A 17,528-nucleotide genomic window follows, 5' to 3' on the forward strand; every position below is an offset into this window, starting at 1 on the left:
AAGAGGAGGGGTGAGTGAGACTTTATAGTGACTAACCACAAATATGTTACAAATGAGGAGATAAAAATAAGTAAATAAATATGTTTATGAGAGGAAAGGGGGGTCACCAACATCAATCAATATGGTTCATTCTGTGAGAGTCATGAATGTGCACCCCAAATTAGAAAAGATTTGGATGAAAACTTTTCAAGATAAATTAATTCTAATTAATTTCCTCTAATCCTCTAGTGCCTGATGGTGGCGCTAGAGGACAGGTCTAGGTTTCATTATCAAGGGGTTATTTATGTATTCAACAAATAAACAAAGTGCCTGACACAAAAACTTGGTCAACAATTTTCTGTAAATCATTTTTGGGTTACAAATTTTGTGCACTTTCCTTAACTGATAATTGGAAACACTAAGAATTTGTTTCTTGAACTTAACTTTAACCCGAAAAAGTAACATCCTGGCTAATCCTTTCACATATACAGTAATGCTTATTAGTATGGACTGTTCCTTAGAAATAAACTGAATAAGATGATGTTTTTGGTCGTACAGACTGAAATGATGGCAGTGATTTTGCAGTGAATAAAGTGGAAGTAGACAAAGAATGTTAAGGAACTTAAAATCTAAATCTAAGTACATGGAAGTAGCAGCATGCACAACTCCAAATCTTTATTAATGTATCTGGAGCACAGATGTGGTAAGGATCATAAACTAGCAAAATTACTGGAAAATCACAAATAAATAGTTGTGTTGTTTATTGTGTTTCAGTACTTAAAGGTTAAAAAATATTTTAAAAGTGTTTTAGAAAAAAATATAGAAAATATTTAATAATGTGGGGAATTTTCCTTTAAATGTTTAGTCACACGCAGCATACCAAAGTATGAGGTGATGTCCAGGTCTCTGATGCACCCGCTGACCTCTTGAAACAAACCAGGTGGTTCTTCAAAACCTGGAATCATTTCTAGCCAAAAACAGACAGATAGAAATATATACTGTAGTCCAAGACTAATTGATGTTCAGAGTTTTTTGAAGGAACTGACCATTGCTGTCAATTAACATGAACACGATGTGAATGTGTGGGACAAGCTGGGGATCTGAGCTCTTTGGGATCAGTAGGGAAGGTAGAAGACCTGAAAATGAACTGAAAAACAGACTTATAACAGACTTACAGCTGCCCTTACAAAGAATGTATGTTGCATGCAGTATGCATACAACTGACCCAATTCCAGCTCACAAAATGATAGTTAACTAGCTGGTTAATCTACGTCAATCATTAGCTAGCTAGCTAGCTAGTTAGCTAGTGTTTTAAAATCTAACATTAACTTAATATGACAATTTTACAGGTAAGGAGAAAGCTGACCAAGGTACCAAGCTTGCTTAACTGTTATTGGGGCACAGAGGGAAAAGGGGCGGGACCTAGGAAGGATCAGTTGGTACATGGGCCCACTACTTCATCATAACATTGTGCCTTGAATTTTATCCCTCTTGCTTATAGATCCGTCACACTTCATACTACAAAATTAGACATGAAAAAGAAGAAGTATGCGATTTGCTAATCGCAGCTAATGAACATTCATCTGTCTGTACTGTCTCAGCAGCTCAGTCGATGTGAAGTACCCTCCATTGCGCAGAGGACTGTGGGTCAGAATAGCCAGAAAAGCATGCTGGCTTGCATCCTTTAAAATGTGACTGAATGCAGTAGGACATTTTGTACTTTTGGCATACAGCATTTGGACTACTATGTATCAGAACATACTATTTTTTTTTCTGGCATACTTAATAGTATGGTTAGAATTGGAATTACAGGAGTGCATTTGAAGAAAGAAAGAGGGAAAGAAAGAAAGAACAGTTTCATTTGAACAATTACCCATGAAAGTATAAAACCTGTTGTCAGTGGTATTTGGACTGCCCTGAGGCCACAATGGCGGCCATACTATTATCTGATCATTTCTGTTAATGGCTAGCTTGATTACTTTAGATTGCTGCTCCAGGCCTAAACACTCTTCTCTTTTCTCTGCTCTATTATGTTGCAAAATAATCTACCCACTTAGAATGTAAATTGGTAATCTCTCCTATTTTGCTCCCAAACCCCTGATTTATTCAGAAATGCACTTACTTTAACTGTCCTGAGGAATGTTTCTGACCTCTGTAGCGTGTAGTTACCTAAAACAAAACCTCTCAGACAAAACTACAAGTGCAGCACTGTGGATAAATCTGATCCTAGAATAAGAATAGTCAGTATAACCAAAGACTGAAATACTCTACATTGTTCTAATTTCTGTTCCATTCAGTCCTATCTGTGATTGACTTTTGGAGCTGCAGAGATCAAAGGCAGAAGAAGACAAAAGATGAAAGAAGATAAAAGAAGAGCTGGAGGAAAGACATCCCCGAAACTGTCACCTCACCACGTCGCCTCCAGTGGAAAAAAAAAAAGCTAAAATGAATGAAAAACTCAACACAATACACTTTCAGCACTTGCATTGTTATGCAGGTTTCAGAGGACTGGTTAATGCAGGTATTTGCAAATGTACAAAAGCCAGACCACACCGTGTCCGTGTGGAAATTAATGTCTCCGCTGATGTGTATTCTGTTTCCTGTCCACGCAGAGGAATGAACAGACGGAGCGTGGCGTGTCGGACACAAGATTTTTAATATCCTGACAGAAATTCTCCTCGTGTTTAGCCACTCCTGTGCCTGACGGGCCTTAATAATCTGAGTTGTCCTTGACACACGATGTCCTAGTGGCAGATTCCTTCAGTTGTGTGTTTAAATGACCCACCAGGTTGAGTCTTGTTGCTGCCAAAAAACACAGGTAGAGCTGTTTCACCAGCGTGGTCTCACTCCCAACTTGTCTCAGAGAGAGCTGAAGTCACGACCCTTCCAGTACGCCACCATGGGACCTTACTGCAGAAAAAATATGAACGTTTAGCTAGTGAGAGAAAAATCATTTTTTAATCTCATTTGTTTTGTGCCATGAACTATACATATGATGTTTGTCAATTTAAATGATCACTTTACAAGTTAAGAAAGATGCCGTCATAAAACTGTCTTTATAAATCTATGAGTATACATAATTAGAAAGACTATACATCCATGGGTCACGTAAGGGATGTCATTACTTTCTCCCTCTAAAAGCTGACGTTAGCCGCTGATGTTACAATTCCTGTGTGTTTTTGCACTGGGATTTTATACTGTCTTTTTCTTCCAGGCTTATAAAGGGACCAGGAGTCACTGTATAAAACAGTAGGAAAGATGACTTTTCAAGGGACAGGGATGTTGGTGTTGATGATGTATATTGTGCGAGACGGGAGATGTTGTTCACTGAGCAGTTTCACACAAAACTAAACTACAATAAACCTAACACAAACGGGGCATTCTTGACTTATAAAATTATCTTTTAAATTGACAAACATCATATCTATAATTCATGACACCATTCCAACCGGATCCAAAAATTATTCGTCATTCATCATTGACTACCGTTCATAGTTTTCTTGAAGTTATGTCCCATGGGGCACATCAGAAGGGGCGCAACTTCGCCACTCTACACAAACAATAAACAATAAACAATTTGTCCCCGCACTTCCTGACTTAAACAGACATGGATGGTGCCCGTTCACGTCTGAAAGCAACACAACGTGACTTCAATGTTAACCCCTCAGCGGCGTCCCACATATTATGAAAAAGGATCAAGTCCACACAGGAAACCAGGGTTCATGTCCATGTTATTAAAAGTTTTAAGGTACATGACATTATGCGCTCCACGTCACGTTTGTCAAGTGATGTTTCCTGAGTTTCTTAACGTGTGTCACGTCACTTTTGTTTTGAGAGCTGATTCAGTGATGTCATATGATTAATGTGATGTAATATAACATAAGGTAATGTAACATAACATGACGCAATGTGATGTAACGTAATTTAATGTGATGTAATGTAATGTTACATAACCTAACATAGTTATGGGCACCCCAGTCATGGTCTTATCCTAAACATAACCACATAACCAAACTGCAACTATTTCACATTGTTAATTGTCTGTGCCTGTTTGCGGATTAAAGTGCAGCACCAGGTAAAGTATAAAGAGGTAAGACAGTTGAGACGTGGTGGAGGTGGTGTGGATGGATGGCTCAAACAAACTTTCACACAAGATACTCAATTCATGCCACACATGAAACCAAAACGTTATTAAGAGTTGTAAGGCAAGTTTTTGTTCCTAAATCATGGACGTATTATAGAACTAGACAGGGCTTTGCCGCTCAGCCTTGCTGCCAGTTTTTCCCAGTGGCCACTCGCGGCGTGGCAGCAAAAAATTCCCCACCAACCCAAAAAACATTTTTCCCCATAAGCCACTACTATAAAAGAGATATCTGTGCAATTGTTGACAGGACACCTCGAACTGAAAACAAGGTCAGTTATGACTTTCTATTATGAACTTTTGATCCATGGATATTTTAATATTTGTAAAATATAAAATATAGTGTATCTATGGCCTAAACCTAAACAAACTGCAACCATTTCAGAGCCTTAATCATATGTTAAAGAGGTGTTCTGGCCGTGTCTGGCCAGTGCTGTGTGTATCGGAGGCCGAGGGGTGATGACAAAGGTTCACCCCATATGATTACAGGATCCTCATTCTGGTAGAGGGATGATGATGATATTATTTCCTCAGAGAATGTGGTTTCAAGTGTTTTTTTAATCAACAGCCTACGAAGAGAGTCACATTAAAGGGAAATTCTAACAGTTTTACACATAAAGATCAGCTGACTTGTCATGGGGAGTTCGGTGACTCTGGAGAACCTCTGTCAGCTCTGAGAAAACAACACTGAGGTCATTCTAGCTCGGGCTTGGCAACAACAGTAAGTCTGACTTAAAAACTGGAAGTGTGAGTGATGAAAGATGTGGGCGTTTATCCGGCAGAGAGGGTGTAACAACAAGGAGCTACCAAATGCCATTACTGGAATTAGATTTTGGAGCATGACACATATTGAAGGAGCCCTGTGGAGTTTTCAAACACAACAAATAAAACCTGTTTACATTCTGTTACTCACCAAAACCCACTCTATGTATCTTTGAGGACTGCCAAACATGCAGAGTACCTTTCCTTCCTCATTAAATATTTACTAAGCACTTATTCATATTTCAAATCCTGCGTTGTTTATGTTAGCTTTCTTCTTTGCTGCCTTTATTAAGACATTTGCTATGTTTGTTGGTGCGACTATCCAACAGTCTCACAGGAGTTTGGACATAATTTTCTTTTTCTTTTCTTTCTTTTTTTTTTTGACACTTGTGCAACTTTCAAACTAATTTATTATCCACTGCAGTCAAGTTACCAATAATAAATATCTAAAGTCTGATTGCAAATACACTTGGACTCTTTCACTCTTTAGATATGATGTGTTTTTGTAGGCCAACCTGGAAGATAGCATCACTCTGGTTCCTTCCACAAAAGCTCAATAGGATTTTTTTTTAAAGGTTATGGTATTTACAGAATTTGTTTGGTAAGATTACCACTTTTATTATTATGAAGTGAAAATTCCCGCTCCAGAAATAAAGCTGATGTTAGACTATGAACAAAATACACCACAGAGATCAATGTTTAATGTACTTTAAAATGGTGGTGTTTTTTTTTACTGAGGTATTTTATGTCTTAGAAAAAAACCTGAATATTCTTTAGAAAAAATAAAATAAAATTGTAATTGTCACTAAACCATCTTCTCTGTTTAGAAAACCTGATGTTACCTCACACAGCAGCAGATTTTTTTTTCTTTTCTTTTTTTTTTTCTTTGCTTCATGGTTGCATTTGAATTAAAAACACAGACACAAATCTTATATTGCATATTTTGCCTGTCCAAGACTCAGCATGACATTTGAGCACTAAGTAGGGGGTTGCCAGCAGGTATTTCACACACTGTGGGGGACATGAATAAATCCTTCAGAAAGTGTTGTGCTTATGGGTGAAGTATTTCAAAAATGAATTTGGCTCCTATTAAATATGTACTTTCAATTACATAATTTATTTTGAAATAATATATTGGAGGGATGACTTCATGGACCTGTAAAAGACACATATATTCACATCTTAAGTTAGCTTATGTTATGATGCTTATGTTAGCAAAATGCTAGTTAACTAGCTAGCTAACCTACATCAATCATTAGCTAGCTAGTTAGCTAACCTTTTACTAACATTAGATAACTTTAATTGTGACTATACATAACTTTTACAGGGAAAGGATAAATTACACCAAGGTACCAAATTTGCTCAGCTGGATTCGGAGCATGGAGCAAAAATGGTTAGAACGGATCAATAAACATTAATCATAAATACAGTATCATTGTTTGCTTTGTTTTGTTTTGTTTTGTTAAAGTGATCAGGCCCAGATCAACATTATGGTTGCAGTCAAAGGGCCAGTTGTAAATGTATGACTATATAAATGTATTTATTTATGATTGTATTTGTGTTCACACTTGAATATTGGTTTTATTAAAAACTTAAAAATTAATAGCTAACTCTGAAAGCAGAAGTGTATGAAAAATAATGGCAAACAGTAATTTAAGTTTACAAATACTGCAATTTATTTTAAAAATTAAATATCCAAAGTACTCTAAGTAATGAAATCAAAACAACAATAAATGATTTGTTCAGTTTGTACAAGCAAGGTGTCACATCCAAAATGTACTATGTTAATACAATTATACTGCACAAGTTATATTAAGTGCATTCGAGATGAGTCAAGCCTGCGCAGAACTGATCACCAGCAATCGCCGCATTGTGCATGACAGTTACATATCACGCACATGTGGGCAACAATAACATCACAAGATCAAGATGGCTTCAGTTGTTAGAGCCTGGTGCCACAGTTGCTCTCCACTGACTGCAAAGGCCTGGCTGTCACCTGATCAATGAGCTGACAGACTCTGATTGGCTCTTGATTTTGACAACATCACGTGTTGTGATGATCTAACTTTCTGTGTAATTGTAATATTTAAGACTAGATTATTAGTCTAATGTTGTGCAATGATGTTTTAATCTGTTAAAGGGATAGTTCACCCAAAAATGAAAAGTCAGTCATTATCTACTCACCCTCATGTTGATTAAAGGTCAGGTTTAGTTTTTCAGTCCACAAAACACTGCTGGAATTTCACAGGAAAACAGTGCTGCAAAATCTCCCAAACAATTTAAGTGAATTATGACTGGTTTTCAAGTGGAAAAAAACAAAAAAAAAAAAAACATGAAATGCCTTCATACTGCTTATCTGATGTAATCCAACTCTCTTAGAGCCCCAGTATGTTGTTTACTTGCTTGTACACATTGTCACACCACAAACACCCAGTTCAGACAGTGTGCATGTGCACGTGAACGTGGCTTCAAGCTAAGAATCTACAGTAAAGATTTAGGCTACAAACATGGTGTAAATGACGTCTTTCAAGTCAAACTGGCATGTCGGGACTTTAGGAGACTGGGTTACACAAGACAAGCAGTAGGCAGGTATTTTATGTTTTTATTTTGGTTGGGTTTTTCCATTTGAGAATTGGTCACCATTCACTTTAATTGTTTGGGAGATTTTGTAACGCTGTTCAGCAGTGTTTTGTGGACTAAAAAAACTCAACCTGACCTTCAGTCGGCATGAGGGTGAGTAGATAATGACTGACTTTTCATTTTTGGGTGAACTATCCCTTTAACAAGTATATATTTTGTTGCTAAAGGGTAGATATGTGACTTATAAAATTAACAGTCACAAAGTGCTTTACAAGATAAACAGAGGATCATGGGACAGTAGGATTTCATCTATTTCAACTTCCATCAATGATCAAGAACATACTTATTTCTTCAGCTATGAATGTGTTCTGCAAACTACAGGTAGAAAACAGGTGAACTAACTGGATGTCAGCATCACTTCCTGAACCTTCTTTGGAGTCTGCAAGAAACTGTCCGACTTGACTGCAGCTTTTGTCCATCTCCTGCCGCGGCCACCTGATTTAATCCACTTTCCAGGTGAGGCACAGTTCATTTTGAACAAGCTTATTCTTTGCAAACTCTCAGGGGCCACATACAATGAGTTGCCGGCCGCATTTGGCCCGCGGGCCTCGAGTTTGACACTTTTTTTTTTTTTTGATGATTTCATGGAGCCTCCTGCAGTATGCAAGAAGAACAAGACTTGGATGGATAAAGTGAAATTTATTATTAAATTAATTATTATAAATTCTCTTAGTGGGAGGGATGGTCGCAGGGGGACAGTGTCATCTTCTCCCTGATGTCTTCAATACTCGAACAGTGTGTTGTTGCTCAACAGGCCTGAAATTGCCTGGTCACCATCTGTATCAGACAATGGCTCCTTTTCACCTTCCCAACCACCCACCTCTTTCACCCCTCACTCAATCACTCTGCGGTGTGGACCCGTCTCAAATTCTTCTGAAAGTGGAGGAGTGCAGCCAGGAGTGTGTGATTCAACTTTTGGGAAGTGGCAGTCCCTCGGGAATAGGGAGGAGGCTGCAGAGGTCCAACGAACTCGGGGGGGAGTGACTCCAGAGGGAGGGGGTGGCGGTGGTTTGGGGGTATAAACAGCAAACCAGCGCCACCGCCCCCTGCGTTTCAGCAACTTTGTGTCTCTGTTGAGTCCGGCCCGCGGTGGGGGTTAGCAGCAGCCTGGAAGTGCGTCCTTCTCCGGTGCAGTGCAAGTTGTCTCCGCTGCCTGCGAAGCGCCGTCTCCGCCGTGCAGACATGGCACCTGTCCTCCAAATGTTCGCCGTCATCATCGCCTCAGCGCTCCTGCCAACTGCGACATCGGCCCACCTCAATGAAACGTAAGTACATATAAGTTTAATTTCAGCATCTCATGTTGTTTGCAAAAGTTTGGTTTGTGCGTCACGCCAGCGCGTGCAGGAGACGCAGCTGCACGTGATGTGAAGTTGACAAAATATTGGAAATCATGTTGTTTGATATCATCAAGGACCAAAACCAGCATCGTCCCACTGCTGAGATTCAAAGTCCGGTGTTTGGCCTCAGGATACTGTTATGTAATCTGTAGACCCACCAGTGTGTGTGTGTGTGTGTGTGTGTGTGTGTGTGTGTGTGTGTGTGTGTGTGTGTGTGTGTGTGTGTGTGTGTGTGTGTGTGTGTGTGTCCTCCATCTGCGATCACTTACCACCATTTACTGAATAATCTGCTTAAATTATTGGGATTAAGTTGAACAATGAGTGATAGATGATAAGGATTTATTTGGTTAAATTATCTAAACTGGTGGAAGAAGTTTGCTTAAGTAAAAGTACAAGTGCACCAATGCAAAAACACTCTATTACAAGTAAAAGTCCTGCACGAAAAGTCCTATTTAAATAAAAGTAGGGGAGACAGGGGACGGTTGGAACTCTTTTTGCATATCTCTGTTACTCAGTTTCAACTTTATGATAACTGAACACATAAAGGAGAAGATAAATACAGAACATTCATTTCTTAGAGGCTTTTTGAAGTAGACCAACCAAATCACTAAATTAAGATCAAACTTTATTATTAGTATTTATTTGGAAAGAAGAAGTACGATGTTGCAACTGACCCCAACTCCAGGTTCAGGAAGAATGCAACAATTTGCAATGCAAGAAACTTCTGTTAAACATGTCAGTGCATGACATTTCTTTTTTTTTTTCACTTGCCCTGTTTGGCAAGTGGGTCAAAAATCTACTTGCCCAAAGTCAGTTTCTACTTGCCTCTGTGCAAATTGTTTTATTTATTAGCAGTTATCAAGTAAGAGCAACTAAAGTTATTTTTCATGTTTAATTTAGGTTTAAAATATAAGAAAATAGTGAAAAATACCTAGCCCAGTTTTTCAAAGTACAAGGTGATGTCTTTAAATGTCTTGTTTTGTCAGTCCAAAAACCAAACATATAATGTAAAATATGATAATTAACCGAGAAAATATCCATATTTTAGTGGCTGAAAACAACATCCCCTGCCATTTTTGCATTAAAAAAAATAACTAACGATTAATCAACAATCAAAATGGTTTAATAGTTTCTTTTATACCACTTGCCCGCTTTGGCAAGTGAGTTGCCAGGACCACTAGCCCAACATGGCATTTTACTTGCCCCTGGCAAGCAGGCAATTTGTACTTTGGTAAACTATCCTTTGATGTAACCCACAATGACTTGTTAATGTTAAAAAAATATATATGGTTGTGTGGTCTGTTTTGATATGGCTGCTTAGCTTGGGGACAGTTACAAGAACGTCCAAACCCTGTCAGCCATGGTAGAACATCATGTGCTAGCAAGGACATGTTCAATAAGGTGTATAAAAAAACCAGTGCACAGTGGTTTCTGGGTTGAACGACGTGTCCATGCTTCCTTCAGACAGGTTTTCTCTTGATTGGTTGGTGATTCAGAAGTCTTACCCAATCAGCAGCGACATGTAAATAAACCCCACTGTATTAAAAAGGCATAGCAGTGTGCTTGCATACACAACATGGTGTTTTGCACTCAGCTGTTTCTGTTTTAAAATTAAAGTTTTGCTACATTTTGTCAGGTCTGAACACGCCCCCAGAGATATACGAAAGATGTCACTTTGAAGTCAACAAAACAAAGATTCAAACTAAGAAGGTTTTGATTAATTTAAACTGTCTTTTATCTTCCTGGTTGGGGGATCGTATGCGTATCATCACTTGTTTCAACTGTCTCCTGTTGCAAACATCCCCAGTCTACCCTACATAAGTATTAGAAACAAAATGTAGTTAAAGTAAAAGTAATGCCTTGGTTCCTCTGACTGATTTAGTATTGTGTATGACATTATATGACATGACATCATTAGATTACATGCATACATATATTTATACAACAAGATTAGAAACCACTGGTTTAAACTTCAACAATACTTTTATTTTGAAAGCTTGTTATCAGTTGTATATAATCTTGTACTGAGTAGCATAAAATGGAAATATTCGAGCACAAGTACCTCACAATTTTACTGAAATACTACTACTTGTACATAGTTACTTCACCACTGATTATCAGTTTAAAGGGAACACTGTTTTTCTCCTCAAAATGCATTTAGGCCTCAAATCCAAACAACTCTGAGTTGCAAAGGCAAAACCTCACTGTCTCTGCATATTGATTTTTGGTTTGACCTTTGTTTTACAGTCCTGTGTGTTATCTGCACTGTGCTCATGACTCAAATGCCTTTCATAGTTTAGTATCAGAGTCATCATCATCATCATGCAACTTCCGTTCTGGCTAAAACGGCATCAATATTCTCAGCAGCACCACCCAAAAACTCAATTAAATGTGTCCTTTATTTCTCATTGGCAGCAGCAGGCCCCTGTGTGCCAACCAGCCTCAAACACACAATATTCAGCAGAGCGCTTCGTTGAATCCAGATAATAAGGTTGTTTAAGGTGTCCTTCACTGTAATTTACATGGAAAACATGTTAGAACAAACACCACATTCCAAACACTAATTTGCATGCAGCTTTTTCCAGTGGTAGAAGTAGTACTCAGATCTTTAACTGAGGTAAAAATAACAACCCCACAATGTAAAAATCCCTCAGTACAGCACAAGTCCTTCCTTTGAAATCATACTTAAAGCTACTGTAAAGAGTTTTTAAGTGGTCAGTTTAATACTGATGACTCTATATGACCTGCTCAAGTTAACAGGTACGTCCACAAGAGGATCAGCTATGTGATATAGTTGTTCTTAATGGCTGCCACTGGGTTGGATTCTCCATCAAATCAGATGAACCAAGCCTGTGTTTACGTTTTCCAGGCAAAGTTCCAGTGAGTAGTATGCCAGCCAATTAAAAAGAAGCAGGGGGAAATTCTTATTTAGATCATTTTATTTTTGATCTTATATTTTGTGGTTATTTCAGTGGAAACACTACCGCTTTTGTCCACAGGGGGCTCCAAAATCAACAACAAATGAAACCACCTTGTAGTAGCTTTTAGTAAAAATACATAATAATGGGGCTGCAACTAATGATTATTTTCATACTTGATTAATCTGTAGATTATTTTCACAATTAATCATTTAGTTTGGTCCGTAAAATGCCAGTGCCGTAAAATGGTGATCAGTGTTTCCTAAATTTCATCCTCAAATGTCTCGCTTTGTCCACAACCCAAAACCATTCAGTTTACTGTCATGGTGTTACATTGTGTACATTTGATCCGGTTGATTTTGGTTGCGCATTGGAGTTATATTGTGCAGTAAAGAACTACACATAACAAGCCTGCAACCTGTCATCATCCTCATGAGCTGCGTCTCCCTAGACTTGTGTCATGTTTAGAAGGGAACCCTGGATTTGTGAAAATTCTGTGATTATATAGTATATATAATAATATAGTACCACAAAACATTACATCACAGTAGTGGAGTGTACTGAAATTTTCTAGACACAACTCATTTCGGAAAATAATTAAAAAAGTGTGGGATCTTTTTTGTGAATTTTTTTCCTAACTGGTGCTGTAAAGTTGCCAGGCCAAATGTCAGTTACACATTTGGTCTCCTCCTCTTCTCTGTGTGCTACCACAGCTGATTTTCTTCCATTGTGTTGCTTTTTCTTTGTCTATTTCCGTCCATAGCCTGACAAAAATTTCTGTAATTGGTACAAAACTCAGAAGCATTTAAAAAGAAAATTACAATAGAAATGAACTCATCCATGGTTCAGCTTGAGCTGAACCTTGACTAGCTGTTCGTTAAAAAAATACATGAGTGCAGTGAGACTGAACCAGAACAGTAGCTGTAGTAATTGTGGAAAGCCAAAACAATGAGCTAAAAGATGCTAAAATGCTCAGAACATTATGATTTTCTTAAGTATTTTGTCTGGATATGTAGCACATCATATTTTGCAGCTCATTTAATGTCCTCTATCTACCTGCAGGATTTTTGCGGTGACCGTGAGCTCACAGGTGAAAGGAGGGAACCAGGAGAGCCTGTGTGCTCAGATCCATGGCCCCACGGAGCCCGTCTCTCTGACCGTCGTCCTCGAAATGGACTCTGGCAGCACCGTCCTCCTGGAGGAGGCCGTCAAAGAGGACTTTTACCGCTGCTTAAACTTCCAGGTATGACTCTACATGTGTACACACAGTTAGGCAATTTAACACAATTGTGTAATTATAACATACAACCCTGATTCTGATAAAGTTGGGACACTGTGTAAAATGTAAAAAAAAACAAAAAACAGAATGCCTTCAAATTCAGAATGGGTGTGTATTTACAAAAAAATAGTTCTCTGAGTAGTAGGCATGGGCAGTATAATTTTTATCAAACCCTCCTGACATTTTACCGGGGTGTACGTTATTATAACGGTATTTTGGTAAGACTTGTGTGAAATGGCTCGGCTACACTGTACTCGAAATACTCCACATAGGTGGAGCTGATCGTCACGCACAGACAGGAGCTCCACTTCAGTCTTGAGAAGCCGTCTCTGTACATATTCTGCCAGAATGACAACTTCACTGCACATTTTTCCCTCCGCTCAGCGCACATTTACCGTAACTCTGTCATCAGTAATTAGTCTCCCCCTTACTCTCTATGCTGTTTGCAAAAGTTACACATTCATGACGAAACGCTACTGTGACCATTCAATAGTCTGTGTGTTTGTTAGTTTACCTTTATCATCTGGGCTGAATCCAACATAATCCAAAACAGGGGACTAACTACTTAGTCCTGTAACTTTATCACCAAAACGTCATGTTTCTTCTGCTAATGAAAGCTGTGTTTGCCAGCTGTGCTGCCGTGCAGAGACTGACCCCTGGTGGTGGAAACTGCACACTACAATACAGCATCTCCCCATCAGTTTAATAGAAAGAGGAATACCTTTATTATGCCCAAGCCTAATAGAATACTATTTATTGTAGTTAACATGTTAAAGGAATAGTTCACCTAAAAATGAAAATTCAGTGTTTATCTACTCACCCTCATGCAAGTTTAGTTTTTTGAGTGAGCCATCCCTTGTAAATCATATGAAATATACATATGACAACAAACTGAGGAAAGGTACACTGAAAAAAGAATATAAAATAAATAAATTTCATACTGGTGCATATTGGTGAACATACATTGCAATATGATATAGAGCGCCTAAGTCAACATGAATGGTAGTCTATGGCAAGAGACAAATTATTGACATAATTTTAAAAGTTTAGAAAATCTCGGTTTGTCATAGTTTTAAGTTTGTGTGAAACTGCTCAGTGAACTACATCTCTTGTCTCACACAGTATATGTGACCAAGACCAATCTTGTTGCCCCTTGTGAAGTAGCATCGTAGCTTCAGCAGCTAACATTAGCTTTAGAAGGAAGAGAGTCATGACGTCACTTATGTGACATCTGGTGTCTCTGTCATTACATATCTTCACAGACTGATACTTTCTTGACTTGTAAGTTTATGTTTTAAATTGACAAACATCATACATGTAATTTGAGACACAATTCAAATGGGATCAAAAAAAGAATTTGTCTCTCACCACTGACTAGAGTTAATATGTTTTTCTGAAGTTCCACCAGAAGGGGTGTGACTTAGGTACTCTATATCACCTATAGACCTATATCAGTTTTTAGAATTAAATATCTCATCTTTGTTCTGTATTCAGTTAAATACAGGTTAAAAAGGATTTGCAAATCATTGCTTTCTGTTTTTATTTACTTTTTACAGTGTCCCAACTTTTTTTTTGAAAGGTGCTTGTGTAAAACGTATTTGCTTTTTGCTATCTGCCTTTGCATTTTCAGCAGTATGGATTTAAATGTTTGCAGTGGTTAAATGCATCCATGAGGTTTCTAAGTACAGCGTACTTTCCTCTCCTCGCCCCCCCCCCCAGCCCTCCATTAAAGTAATGACACAAATACTGCAGTCGTTATGTACCTAATTATCCAGCCGGCGCCATGACAGAGGCTGTCAACGCCAATGCTGCTCTGTAAATTACTGCTCTGGTTTCCGTCACACCGCTGCTCGCTGTTATGCAACTTGCAGGCCTTGCTCCATATTGATGCGAAACGACCCGCCGACCCCAATCAGCTCTGTGACAATAGCACTTAGTTTCACTTCGCTCCCCAGTGTTTGGCCCTGCTGCAGGCCGAGTCTGGCTTTTGTCTATCTGCAACTAAACGCAGGCTGCTTTCTGCCAGAGGCTAGCTATGTACCTGCATTCCTCTGGAAAACACCCCCTACGCCTGACCCCCACACTCCACAACACACAGGCATACAACAAAAACACCCCTCACAACTTTTGGAAGTGGTTCCAGTCCCTGTTATATAATAGCAGCTCCATTAACAAGTGAAAACATATGCTATTGCAAGTATGACGTTATTCATAATCAACCCTGTGAGGTGGAAGAGGTCTGTGGCTCAATTTGAGCAGAACTCTGGTTACTCTAAACTATTATAGATGACAGATGTTTCAAAGTCCAAAGAAGCAGAATGTACAATCTAGTGCTTGTCAACTGAGCACAAATTGTGGTTCTGTACCAAACTAAATCCTCTCTTTCTTCCCCTCCTGAAGACTCAAATATCCCTCGATCCTTTCTGGCACGGCACTCGAAACTAAGGATGTCCTGCTGTCCCGAGGACAATAAAAATAGCACCTGGGTCAAAATGATATAGTATCTGGGGAAATTCTTAGACAGAGAACAAGAACTTCAGAGCACATTTCCAAATGGATGTTATTTGGATAAACTGACCACATATTGGGAATCTACACAAACGTTCAAAAGTTTGGGGTCACTTAGAAATTTCCTTATTTTTGAAAGAAAAGCACTGTTTTTTTTCAATGAAGATAACTTTAAACTAATCAGAAATACACTCTATACATTGCTAATGTGGTAAATGACTATTTTAGCTGCAAATGTCTGGTTTTTGGTGCAATACCTACATAGGTGTATAGAGGCCCATTTCCAGCAACTATCACTCCAGTGTTCTAATGGTACAATGTGTTTGCTCATTGCGTCAGAAGGCTAATGGATGATTAGAAAACCCTTGTGCAATCATGTTAGCACAGCTGAACACAGTTTAGCTGGTTAGAGAAGCTATAAAACTGACCTTGCTTTGAGCAGGTTGAGTATCTGGAGCATCACATTTGTGGGGTCGATTAAAAGCTCAAAATGGCCAGAAAAAGAGAACTTTCATGTGAAACTCGACAGTCTATTCTTGTTCTTAGAAATGAAGGCTATTCCATGCGAGAAATTGCCAAGAACCTGAAGATTTCCTACAACGGTGTGTACTACTCCCTTCAGAGAACAGCACAAACAGGCTCTAACCAGAGTAGAAAAAGAAGTGGGAAGCCCCGCTGCACAACTGAGCAAGAAGATAAGTACATGAGAGTCTCTAGTTTGAGAAATAGACGCCTCACAGGTCCTCAACTGGCAGCTTCATTAAATTGTACCCGCAAAACGCCAGTGTCAACATCTACAGTGAAGAGGCGACTCCGGGATGCTGGCCTTCAGGGCAGAGTGGCAAAGAAAAAGCCATATCTGAGACTGGCCAATAAAAGAAAAAGATTAATATGGGCAAAAGAACACAGACATTGGACAGAGGAATTGTTATGGATGGACGAATCGAAGTTTGAGGTGTTTGGATCACACAGAAGAACATTTGTGAGACGCAGAACAACTGAAAAGATGCTGGAAGAGTGCCTGACGCCATCTGTCAAGCATGGTGGGGGTAACGTGATGGTCTGGGGTTGCTTTGGTGCTGGTAAGGTGGGAGATTTGTTCAGGGTAAAAGGGATTTTGAATAAGGAAGGCTATCACTCCATTTTGCAACGCCATGCCATACCCTGTGGACAGTGCTTGATTGGAGCCAATTTCATCCTACAAAAGGACAATGACCCAAAGCACACCTCCAAATTGTGCAAGAACTATTTAGAGAAGAAGCAGGCAGCTGGTATTCTATCTGTAATGGAGTGGCCAGCGCAGTCACCAGATCTAAACCCCATTGAGCTGTTGTGGGAGCAGCTTGACCGTATGGTACGCAAGAAGTGCCCATCCAGCCAATCCAACTTGTGGGAGGGGCTTCTAGAAGCGTGGGGTGAAATTTCTCCAGATTACCTCAACAAATTAACAGCTAGAATGCCTAAGGTCTGCAATGCTATGCTATGTATTTAGATTTACATTTATTGTTTTTATTTTAATTCCTACTTTTTTTTTCAAGCACAAAGGTAAAAGTAAAGGTAGTAAAGTCTGCAGAAACCACAAACAGAGGATGGAACTAACTCTTTTAACTGAAACAGTCACCAGAATGTTTTGTTAACATGTTAAAATCACAACATTTTTCTTCTGGTAAACCAGTCCCCTGTCCCCCAGGGGAATACCATTAAAGTACAACAACAGCAATAAAAATGTTGATTTTTCAAAAAAAGGAAACAATAACATGTAAGATTTTAAAACTGTAATTAAGTAAAAACACTAATACCACAATGTAAAAATACCTAAGTAAAGAATGTGAGTATTTTTCCATCACAGCAGGTCAGTGATCAGTGTTTCAGTGACTCTCTGTGGATCAGTGAATAGTTTTATTTATGACGGCCCGCCACATTAAAAACATCGACACCACGACATGATTTTCTATTTTCGGAGC

At 38.9% G+C, this 17,528-nt stretch overlaps 1 protein-coding gene across 2 annotated transcripts in view; it reads left to right on the forward strand.

Moving 5' to 3' along the window:
* The first annotated feature begins 8,563 nt into the window (after window positions 1-8,563).
* a2m1 (alpha-2-macroglobulin 1) overlaps window positions 8,564-17,528 on the forward strand; it is a 49,463-nt gene continuing 40,498 nt past the window's right edge. For both annotated transcript variants that reach the window (XM_084716843.1, XM_084716844.1), the window contains exons 1-2: window positions 8,564-8,787; window positions 12,840-13,020. In XM_084716843.1, coding sequence (XP_084572969.1) covers window positions 8,705-8,787; window positions 12,840-13,020 — 264 coding nt within the window. In that variant the 5' untranslated portion in view covers window positions 8,564-8,704. The remainder of the gene's footprint in view (window positions 8,788-12,839; window positions 13,021-17,528) is intronic.

Source organism: Lutjanus erythropterus, chromosome 4 (assembly GCF_056507025.1).
Source record: "Lutjanus erythropterus isolate fLutEry1 chromosome 4, fLutEry1.hap2, whole genome shotgun sequence".
NCBI classification, from domain to species: Eukaryota; Metazoa; Chordata; class Actinopteri; order Lutjaniformes; family Lutjanidae; genus Lutjanus; species Lutjanus erythropterus.